Source organism: Pelophylax lessonae, assembly GCF_965119305.1.
Source record: "Pelophylax lessonae genome assembly, chromosome: 1".
In the NCBI taxonomy this organism is placed as follows: domain Eukaryota; kingdom Metazoa; phylum Chordata; class Amphibia; order Anura; family Ranidae; genus Pelophylax; species Pelophylax lessonae.
This window is the reverse complement of record NC_138768.1, coordinates 344,992,311-345,004,496: the sequence shown is the minus strand read 5'-3', so window position 1 is coordinate 345,004,496 and position 12,186 is coordinate 344,992,311. Positions and strand designations below refer to the sequence as shown.

At 38.6% G+C, this 12,186-nt stretch overlaps 1 protein-coding gene across 1 annotated transcript in view; it reads right to left on the bottom strand.

Moving 5' to 3' along the window:
- Positions 1-12,186, bottom strand: part of HSD17B3 (hydroxysteroid 17-beta dehydrogenase 3) — a 120,535-nt gene that overhangs the window by 54,670 nt on the left and 53,679 nt on the right. Inside the window, exon 6 of the mRNA XM_082260405.1 lies at positions 2,519-2,554. Coding sequence (XP_082116531.1) covers positions 2,519-2,554 — 36 coding nt within the window. The remainder of the gene's footprint in view (positions 1-2,518; positions 2,555-12,186) is intronic.

The following is a 12,186-nucleotide window of genomic DNA, read 5'->3' as shown; positions in this document are numbered from 1 at the left end:
TGGTGCTGAAACTGCTGTTGCCAGTTACAGCTTAGGTCTAGTGATCTGCTCAGAAGCTGAACAGATGAGATTTCTATCCTGCTACATGGCGTTTTGTAGCCCAGTGTTACTACATAGTGAAAGCTTAAACAATCCCAATATTTATATTACTATTGACTATGCCTAGTATAGGTGATCTGATGTTTGGGGGAGACTTGGAATAAAAAACACATAAAGTGGACCTCTGCTACAGTGATTCCCCGAAAATAAGACCGGGTCTTATATTAATTTGGCAACAAAAAACAAAGTAGGGCTTATTTTTGGGGGTAAGTCTTATCATGTAATGTGCTGTCTTCTCTCCCCCTCCCCCTCCCCCTCCCCCTCCCTGCCTGTCAGGAATCCCCAGTGTGAACCAAGTAAAAGTGTTTTTAAAATCCTAGAATCCACTCTATTATTCATATTATATCATGTCCAATATGTGTGTGTTCCTGTATTTTAATTGTGCCAAATACCTTCGTTACAGCGCCGCTCGGCGCTTCCATGACCCCCAGGAGCTCTTTTTTACACTCTGAGCACTGCAGAGGGAAGGGCCGAGATCCCCCGCTGACAACTGGGAGAAGAGGAGGAGAGCAGCAGGAGGTCAGCTGAGTGCGGAGCAGCACTGTACCGATGGTATTTGGCACAATAATATTACAGAAACACACACACTGGACATTATATAAAACAGTAAGAGTGGATTCTACAAACACTTTACACTAGGGCTTATTTTTGGGGTAAGGCTTACAGTATATTGCATCGCTCCCTAGAAATCACAGTAGGTCTAATTTTCAGGGTAGGTCCTATTTTCGGGGAAACACTATATTTTGTCATGGCTTTCCCCTTATGCCAAAAAATGGAAAAAAGCCAGTGAAAAAGTTAATATATTTACTGTATCCTGACTTACACTCATGGCTCCTATTGGAGGATTATAGCACTATCCTTTCTAGTGAGACTTCAGACCTGAGTATCTAAGATTTCACAAGAAGATGCTGCCATGCAGTGCCTGGGGTCAAGTAAAGAAAGGAATGCTACCTTAGTTTAGACATTGTGGGTGAAAGTTGGGATAAGGTAAGTAGATTAACTATTTTTTTTTCCCCCACAGACCTTTTTTCATCTTTCCACAGTGATTTGGGGTTGGGTGGCCATGGAAAAAAAAAGGAACTTTCAGAACATCTGTCTTTTAGTAATGTCCACAGAAATCAATAGTTATTTCATTTTTTAGAAGCAATCTAATAATAATTATAATACCATACACATATAAACCAATCAAATAGATGCTTTCATTTTATAAACTTCTCTAACAGGATCTAGGTAATTTAATTGGTGGCCACTTCATATATGACTATTAGGACTTTTAATTGTATAACTGCTTCAAATTCATCTATGTTCTTACATGAACCCTTACAAAGAGTAATCAACTCTTTAAAAATATTTATTTCCTTTTATATATGCAATACGCAGCACCAGAACAATTCTTTGAATACTTGGCTGAAAGTTGGCAGCATACTTCCAATTCACTAGACGCGCATTAAAAAAACACTTATGAGTAAAAAGAAATTCTCTGTAAAATCTGGCTTACAATCTGGTACCATGTCAACAGAATCTTCAGATTTCATTGATACTTAATCCCATACTAGAAAACATTTTAAAATTAGAATAAAGTACACCCGTTTCCTAAGAAACATCTGCACACAATATGTTCCAATCTATGTTGAGATTTAATATAGCCAAGATGATTCAGCTGGAGAATATGAGACATCACTGAGGGGGATCTTTTAAACAGCATTGATGTTGCATGATCACCCCATGGTGACCTTTTTATTAATTTGTGGGTGGTGGACCCCTGTTTAGTAGTTTACCTATGAAGTTCCGATTTATAGGCGCTTAGGTTGATTAACAGTTTGGGCAGTAGATCAGTCTTTGTTTAAGTCTGAATATATCCAAATTTGATATTTTACTTTTTCACAGATGCTAAAGAGAATAACCATGCACTGGTTTCTTATATCTCTCAGGGTATCTGTTACCAAAATCTCTATGTTTTTTTTGCATGCCAACCACAACAGTTAATGGGAGTCTAACTTGATTTGTAGCATTCTTTACATTTATTTGAAATCATGGAGATTAGTATATGAGGTGTGGGATCACACAATGGTAGGCAGGAAACACCCAACAGAGATCTGACCACTGCAGTTCCAAAGGCAGATGGTGATAAATCTCACTAGAAAACACCCAACATTTCTTGACTGGTTATGACAGTTGTCATGCAGCTAATAAAGATCAAAACACACCACAGCAAACACCTGAAAAATGTCCTTAAAATGGTATTGAAGTTGCCATGCTGATCTTGACCAAAATGATAAGAATAACTTATCCTGTAGCCCTCTTACATTCTAGCAGCAATTATTAATTTATTCCGTTGATTTTGGTCTCTAAGTAGAAGCCATGTTATTAATATATTCTGTATTAACTCAGTTGCAACAACTACTACCAATATCCATACCTTAACAGCAGAAATCACATTGCAGTTAATCAGATTCTAGATGAAGGGAAGAGGAGAATTGTTACAAATTTTGTATATGACTAAGATTTTAATTGCCACATTGAGTTTTTGCATATGATTGCTTTATTATGATTAAGAATAAAAATACAATTTTTACAAAAAAATGTCTTCCTTTTTTAATATCAGGCAAAGATCAGGAGAAATTCTATATACAAATATTAAAGCAGACCTTCACCTATTAAAAGTAGTTCCTCTCTTCTGCCTCTGCCCCCCTTCCTCTCACAATTGGAAATGTCCTGCTGCCTTCTGGAATGTCTATGTCACATACAGGAGGCAGTGTTTCAGCACACATGGACCGACACACTGTGAGTCTCTGTCAGCTTATAGATTACGGGACCTGGCAGAGGCCTACAGCATCTCTGCGCAGGAGCAGAATGTAAAAAGAGAACTTTTGCTGCAAGGAAAACAAAGCTGGACTCCATAATATGTTTTTTTTTTTGGGGGGGGGGGGGGGTTCTTACAGGAACATTTTCACTAGGTGGGATGAATTTTTTCCCTAAGTATTTTCATATCCATCCACTAGGTGGAGATTTTGTTTTGAAAAAAAAAAAAAAAACAGTTGACTTAAGACCCAAGCTGGCTGAAATTTAAACACACACGCAAACACGCAAACACGCATACACGCATACAGAAATGAGAATGAAACAGATTCCTCTTAGCAGTTACAGTGAAGGAAGAGCTGCAAAAACTCCTGAAAAGGGGATATTATAGAACCTACTGAATCCTCCCCATGGGTTTCCAACTTAGGCGTAGCTAACAAAAAAAGAAGGACAAATTTGACTATGTGTAATTTTCCCTGGTAAACAAAGCAATAATAACAGACTGTTATCCACTGCCTACTACAGAAGATTTATTATCCCAATGACATGGATCTAAAATCTACACTATACTAGACCACTGAAAGCTACATTTACAAATCCCACTTGCGTTGCAGGCCAGGAAGCTAAACATTTTCATTATGCATCTGTGACTTTCCTGCTTTAAACACATGCCTTTTGGACCGTGCTGTTTCCAAAAAAAAAAAACGGACACTGTTTTTGCAGGAATACCTGGTGTAAAAATTTAATTGAATGATGTCCTTATCCATGCACCATCTCTGAAGGAATCAATTCAATCTTTACTCAAGTTTTTTTACACATTTATGTATTACAACCTCACCTAAATATAAAAAGGTGTTTTTTTTGCAAACTGAAGTTGACTTTGTAGGCCATAGACTCTCATGACTAGGTGTATAGCCCTTACAATTCAACATTGATACTATACATGAATTACCTTAGCCAAAAGATAAAGCAGAGTTTGCTTCATTTTTATAATTTCTACGGTAAAAACACAACACCTTTGTGTGCCTTACTCAGAAAGGATGCAGAAAAGCAGTGGACACAAGCCTGCTCCGAGGGTGTGCATGCCCTGAAACACTATATAGCATCTGCATTAACACTTGGCCATTTTTTCACCAAATGCATCAACTTTTGTCTCTTGGGATGCTTTTGCTGTTTCTTTAAATCGCAAATTCACCAAAAATGGGGAACATCCTGTAACTTTTGATTCTCAAGCTCTTTCCCCAGCTGAGAAAATATATTCTGCAGTAGAATGTAAGGCATTGGTCTGTATATGTGCAAGTGAATGGTGGCATCACTTTCTCTATAGAAAAAAGTTTACTGTGAGAACTGATCACCAAGCCCTAACTTTCTTGCTGTCAGTTTCGGGGTCCAGCCATCGTCCTCCTTGTATATAGAGATGGTCAGGCTGTTTCATTACAACTTTAACACTTGTTATAGACCAGGAACGTAGAAGACACATAGCAGTATTTCCATCTACACTGAGACAATCAGTTTTAAAAAGGCTCATCTAGGTCATCTAGGTGTAATATGGACAAAACAACTTTGCAGAGAAGCGGTGTGATGGCCTAGTATAGACAACCAAAAAAAACTTTAGTTCTCAGTTTTGAACTCTGTTTGCTTAGTGTAAAAAATCAGAGGAAAACAAATGCTCCATTACAAGTCAGACATTTACCAAAAGGAAATGTTAACTGTTTAAAAATGCATATCTCTGCATTAGTATATTATAAAGCAAAGATACAATATACAGTGGGTACGGAAAGTATTCAGACCCCCTTAAATTTTTCACTCTTTGTTATATTGCAGCCATTTGCTAAAATAATTTAAGTTCATTCTTCTTCCTCATGAATGTACACATAGCACCCCATACTGACAGAAAAACACAGAATTGTTGACATTGTTGCAGATTTATTAAAAAAGAAAAACTGAAATATCACATGGTCCTAAGTGTTCAGACCCTTTGCTGTGACACTCATATATTTAACTCAGGTGCTTTCCATTTCTTCTGATCATCCTTGAGATGGTTCTACACCTTCATTTGAGTCCAGCTGTGTTTGATTATACTGATTGGACTTGATTAGGAAAGCCACACACCTGTCTATATAAGACCTTCCAGATCACAATGCATGTCAGAGCAAATGAGAATCATGAGGTCAAAGGAACTGCCTGAAGAGCTCAGAGACAGAATTGTGGCAAGGCACAGATCTGGCCAAGGTTACAAAAAGATTTCTGCTGCACTTAAGGTTCCTAAGAGCACAGTGGCCTCCATAATCCTCAAATGGAAGATGTTTGGGACGACCAGAACCCTTCCTAGAGCTGGCCGTCCGGCCAAACTGAGCTATCGGGGGAGAAGAGCCTTGGTGAGAGAGGTAAAGAAGAACCCAAAGATCACTGTGGCTGAGCTCCAGAGATGCAGTCAGGAGATGGGAGAAAGTTGTAGAAAGTCAACCATCACTGCAGCCCTCCACCAGTCGGGGATTTATGGCAGAGTGGCCCGACGGAAGTCTCTCCTCAGTGTAAGACACATGAAAGCCCCCATGGAGTTTGCTAAAAAACACCTGAAGGACTCCAAGATGGTGAGAAATAAGATTCTCTGGTCTGATGAGACCAAAATAGAACTTTTTGGCCTTAATTCTAAGCGGTATGTGTGGAGAAAACCAGGCACTGCTCATCACCTGTCCAATACAGTCCCAACAGTGAAGCATGGTGGTGGCAGCATCATGCTGTGGGGGTGTTTTTCAGCTGCAGGGACAGGACGACTGGTTGCAATCGAGGGAAAGTTGAATGCGGCCAAGTACAGGGATATCCTGGACAAAAACCTTCTCCAGAGTGCTCTGGACCTCAGACTGGGCCGAAGGTTTACCTTCCAACAAGACAATGACCCTAAGCACACAGCTAAAATAACGAAGGAGTGGCTTCACAACAACTCCGTGACTGTTCTTGAATGGCCCAGCCAGAGCCCTGACTTAAACCCAATTGAGCATCTCTGGAGAGACCTAAAAATGGCTGTCCACCAACGTTTACCATCCAACCTGACGGAACTGGAGAGGATCTGCAAGGAGAAATGGCAGAGGATCCCCAAATCCAGGTGTGAAAGACTTGTTGCATCTTTCCCAAAAAGACTCCTGGCTGTATTAGATCAAAAGGGGGCTTCTACTAAATACTGAGCAAAGGGTCTGAATACTTAGGACCATGTGATATTTCAGTTTTTCTTTTTTAATAAATCTGCAACAATATCAACAATTCTGTGTTTTTCTGTCAGTATGGGGTGCTATGTGTACATTCATGAGGAAGAAGAATGAACTTAAATGATTTTAGCAAATGGCTGCAATATAACAAAGAGTGAAAAATTTAAGGGGGTCTGAATACTTTCCGTACCCACTGTAACTGAGGTCGGCTGTGAGTTCTTATTCTGCACAGAGGCCTGAAGCAGGCCTCTGTGCAGAATAAGAGTCCAAGACTGTGCACAGTGTATTCTCACTTTCGTCTCCTTTACCACATTTGCAGCATAAAAAAGGTGACCTTTAAGCAGTGTTCAAATTGCTGTGGACACTGCTGTTAGGCTGACACAGAAGAAGTAGAAAAACAATGGAAAAATGCAGCTTTTCCTATTGTCTTTGTGTTTTCCATTTAGTCCAATAGCACTAAATACAATTATGCCATTATGTATTACCTATTGTTCACTATGCAATCGAGTTTGTATTTCATCGTCAACTTATATCACACATTTTTTACAAAATGTCAGACAGAGATGTCAGATTTATTCTCTGGTAGAAGTAGATGTCTCAAACCATAACTACATTACTATACTTTCTGGATATAAATAATATTATACAAGCAAAACCTGTTAGAATGCACCTATTGAAGTAGTATTACCTTCTTCTAGCAATAAAATGAAAAAATATATGTTTTCATGAAAAATAAAAGGTATTTACTGTATATAAAAAAAAAAAAAAAAAAGGAAAAAATGTTTTTTCACTAGACTTCTATGAATCCAGAGCATACACAGACAAAGGCTCTGAATAAGCAATAGTATTTATACAGTGCTATCTGCGCTTGATGCAAAAATAAATGACAATAGTGCTAATCAAACGTCATGCCAGCTGCACTCACAATATTGCACGCAACAATATCTGCCATAAAAAGAAAAGGAAAAATGTTGCGCTGTCTTAAAATGTGTTTGTATCCTCATATAAATTAGAATTATAGACAATACTTCATAAAAGTGCATATGTGCTTATGTAGCACTGCCCCCTTGGGGGATTGCTTGTAATTGTATGTTCTTCTGTGACACTTTGACCCTGTAAACTGTCCAGCCCTCCTGACACTCTAGGTTCAGACATTTTGTGTATACCTTTAAATGACTCACTGACACAATGCAGATATGTTTTAACTCCTTAGCTTGACTTTACTCAAGAAAAAGGCTTGAAAAGAGTATTAGGCCCTGGATAAAACGCCAGGGCTCAGTTGAAATAACACCAAAAGACAGTGAATAACAAGTTATAATAACAAGTAAATACACCAAATGTACACAGTATAATATGGTGAGCGAATTAATCTCTCAGAAAGCTATAAATTGCTATGAGAAATACTTTTACTAAAGGGGAACCCCGGGCCGGCCTATAATACCTGAATCCTAATGAGAGATGAGGTAATCTAGATACCAGTAACGTGTCCCCTTTAAGAGCAATGATATAGCAATGTTTAGTATGCAAGGCCTTGCTAAGATCTTCACCGGCAGTTGGAGCTGAAAGAACAAATGATTCCCCAGTGTAGTACAGTGTGAAACAGGCACTGCAGGAAAGCTGATTCTAATTAATATTGATCCACTAACTGGTAAGTGGGGTCCCCCAAGGCTCAGTCCTGGGACCAATTTTGTTTAATTTATTCATAAATAGCATTGAGAATGGGATTAGTAGCTCAATATCAGTTTTTGCAGATCACACAAAATTAAGTAGGGCAATAACTTCACATAGTGAGGCAGAAATCTTACAGAATGACCTCAACAAAAGTGGGCAACGACATGGCAAATGAGTTTTAATGTGGAGAAGTGTAAGGTATTGCACTTGGGGACTAAAAACATAAACGCCCAATACGCTTTGGGGGGGGGACCCCATGGGGGAATCAAAAATGGAGAAAGATCTGGGAGTCTTAGTGGAAGATAGAATTAGTAATAGCATGCAATGTCAAGCTGCAGCTGCCTAAGCCGGCAGAATATTAGCATGCATAAGGAAGGGGATGTTTTCTAGAGATTAATCTATAATCTATAAACCACTTTATAAATCACTGGTCCGACCACATCTGGAGTATTCTGTCCAGTTCTGGTCACCAATATTCAAAAGGGATGTGTTGGAGCTGGAGAGAGTCCAGAGGAGAGCAACTAAACTGATTTGGCGGATTGGAGGACCTTAATTATGAAGAGCACTTACAAGCAAGGATATTTATTCTCCCTGGAAAGGAGAAGCCTGAGAGGGGACATGATAGCGATATACAAGTACCTTAACGGTGATCTCAGCATAGAAAAAAAAACTGTTCAGTCGCAACTAATTCATGAGGACATGTGGCCATACAATGCGATTAGAGGAGAAGAGATTTAACCTTAGGCTGCGCAGGGGGTTTTTTACAGTAAGGGCTACAAGATTGTGGAATTCTCTACCACAAGTGGTAATAACTGCAGGGAGTATGGCTATGTTTAAAAGACTCTTGGACGTACATCTCAAGGATCATAACATTCAGAGGTATGTGAGATGATTGCGTGCACACACACCTACACAGGTTGAACTGGATGGACTATAGTCTTTATTCAACCTCAACTACTATGTAACTATGATCCAGATGTAGAGTGTCTGTGTTCAGTATTTAAGAGAAACTGTAGCAACTGGTAACTGGACTCTAAGCAGGTGCACCAATCCTGATGTCCTTCTTTTGAATTCTGGAAGAACAGGCAGTAGCTTTGAGACACTGAGATGGCTGCACTCTGCTGTTTCAGTGAGTCCTACCAACTATACTCAATCAGCGATGCTGCAGGGTTGTCCGTGATGCAGTGATGGTCATCCATCCCATCTGGGCTGAGTCTGCAGACAGCCGGGTTGTGAGCAGTAGGCTGCAGTCCTCTCCCTCTGCGGCAGACTGATGCACAAACGATGGATCCCAGGAAGCAAGGGAGCGTGGGCCTGTTCAGCAGATCCCTTTATAGTCTCTCCCACAGCTCTCCTGGAGCCCATGGCCTGCTGGGAAGTATAGTTCTTAAACAGTTCAGCAGTGCAGTAATATCCTTGTAGAAGATTACAGTTCCCACAATGCCTTTCTTCCAGTCTCAGGAGTATGATGCATGAAATCTGAAACCAACAATAGGGAGTATAGAGACAGTCTGAGAGAGCAGAGAGTAAGTCTGCAGTGTCAGATAATGGTAGTCCACGATCGGCTACACTTAAACAAATGATAAATACAACCAGTAAATATATAAACAAAACATTTCATCCAGTTAATATCAGTGAAAATTAAATTCATAAAGTCTGTGCTATTAAGCAAAAATGGAAACATGCAGAGTCCAAAAGTAAGAAAATTATTAAAAGTTCCAAATATGATTATTTGAAAGTAGTGCTCAACATGTGCACATTCTTATCTCTGAATGCTGCAGGTGATCACCAATTAGTGCTCCACTCCGAGATGAGAAAAAATAGCCTCTTACCAGATAATGAGGCCCGTGGAATATTATTTGTTGTGGAAATGATCTCCAGGTCTCTCCACCAAATGTTACTCACAGAGGATGGTATGGAGCAGATGATATAAAGAGAAAAAATGCTCATTGCGCAAAGTCCTCCATTAGAAAATCGAATTTCTTCATCAGTTTAAATTAATATGTATTTAGCTGATCCAGTACAATACTTCATAAAGTGGTTAAACAAATGATAAATACAACCAATAAATATATTAAAAGTAAAATTCATCCAGTAAATATCAGTGAAGATGAGAATCATAAGGTCTGTGCTAACAAGCAAAAACGGAAAAGTGCAGAATCCAAAAGGAAGAAAATTATTAAAAGTCCCAATTATAATTATTTAAAAGTAGTGCTCAACATGTGCACATTCTTATTTCTGAATGCTGCAGGTGATCACCAATCAGTGCTCCCCTCCGAGATGAGAAAAATGAGCCTCTTACTAGAAAATGAGGCCCGTGGATTATTATTGGCTTGGAAATGATCTCCAGGTCTCTCCACCAAATGTTACCCACACAGGATGGTGTGAAGCAGATGGTATAAAGAGAAAAAATGCTCATTGCGCAAAGTCCTCCATTAGAAAATCGAATTTCTTCATCAGTTTAAATTAATATGTATTCAGCTGATCTAGTACAATACTTCATAAAGTGCTTAAACAAATGATAAATACAACCAATAAATATATTAAAAGTAAAATTCATCCAGTAAATATCAGTGAAGATGAGAATCATAACGTCTGTGCTAACAAGCAAAAACGGAAAAGTGCAGAATCCAAAAGGAAGAAAATTATTAAAAGTCCCAATTATAATTATTTAAAAGTAGTGCTCAACATGTGCACATTCTTATTTCTGAATGCTGCAGGTGATCACCAATCAGTGCTCCCCTCCGAGATGAGAAAAATTAGCCTCTTACTAGATAATGAGGCCCGTGGATTATTATTGGCTTGGAAATGATCTCCAGGTCTCTCCACCAAATGTTACCCACACAGGATGGTGTGAAGCAGATGGTATAAATACTTCATGGAGTGCATAAGTGCATAAACAAATGATAAATACAACCAATAAATGTATTAAGGTAAAATTCATCCTGTTAATATCAGTGAAGATGAAATTCATAAAGTCTGTGCTAACAAGCAAAAACAGAAAAGTGCAGAATCCAAAAGGAAGAAAAATATTAAAAGTCTTAAACATAAATATCTGAAATTAGTGCTCAACACTTGCATATTCTTATTTTCTTAATGCTGCAGGTGATCACCAATTAGTGCTCCACTCCGAGATGAGAAAAATTAGCCTCTTAGCAGATAATGAAACCTAAGGGTCTAATCTTGCTTTAGTGAGCTCACCCCTCACTGTGGGTATGTGTGTCTCCCTTCAAAAAGGCCCATAGAATTTTATTGGTCTGGAAATGATCTCCGAGTCTCTCCACCAAATGTTGCTCACACAGGATGGTATGGAGCAGATGGTATAAAGAGGCAAAATGCTCATTGAGCAATGTCTTCCATTAAAAACAATTTATTAAAAGACATCCACTTACAAGTCTGATGAACAAACAGGCATTTAATGCAGGTACTAGTCCAGCGCCCCGGCGGGCGTGCTGATGTCACTGCTAGTTTCTCCACCAGGCATACATTTTATCATATTAGACGTAGTAAATGGGGCAAGGGGGATAGCAGTGCTCACAGATTGCAAGATTATATAGCTTCCTATGGAATAAAAAAATAGAGGACGCCGCCACTTCTCTGTTTAACTGCTTGCCGACCGTATCACTTACATATACGGCGGCAAGGTGGCTCCACTGCACTGGATCACAATACAATTAAATAAATAAATAATAAATACAAATTAATCTAAATTGATGAAGAAATTTGATTTTCTAATCGAGAACTTTGCGCAAATGAGTATTTTTTTCTTTATACCATCTGCTCCATACCATCCTGTGTGAGTAACATTTGGTGGAGAGCCCTGGAGATCATTTCCAAACCAATAATATTCCACGTGCCTCATTATCTGGTAATAGGCTCATTTTTCTAATCTCGGAGTGGAGCACGAATTGGTGATCACCTGCAGCATTCAGAAATAAGAATGTGCACATGTTGAGTATTACTTTCAAATATTTATATTTGGGACTTTTAATCATTTTCATACTTTTGGACTCTGCACTTTTCTGTTTTTGCTTGTTAGCACAGACTTTCTGAATTTCATATTCACTGATGATAACTGGATGAATTTTACTTTCAATATCTTTATTGGTTGTATTTATAATTTGTTTAAGCACTTATAAATATTCAATACTGTGAACAACTCCTATTAAATCATAAAAGACAATAATAATAATGAATGAATAAACATATTAAACATACAAATGTGTAAAGTAAAAGTCCTTTATAAAAATATATTCCACTGCTGTGCTAAAATCTTCTTAAGCAAATGAAGTCGTGGCACCACCACCAGGTGAATTGAACATTTACCTCAGTCCTGTTAATAAAATACTTATTTTACAATTCTGGCTAGTCACTCGGAAGTGGATGTAAAACTTCCTTCCATAGATCTAGT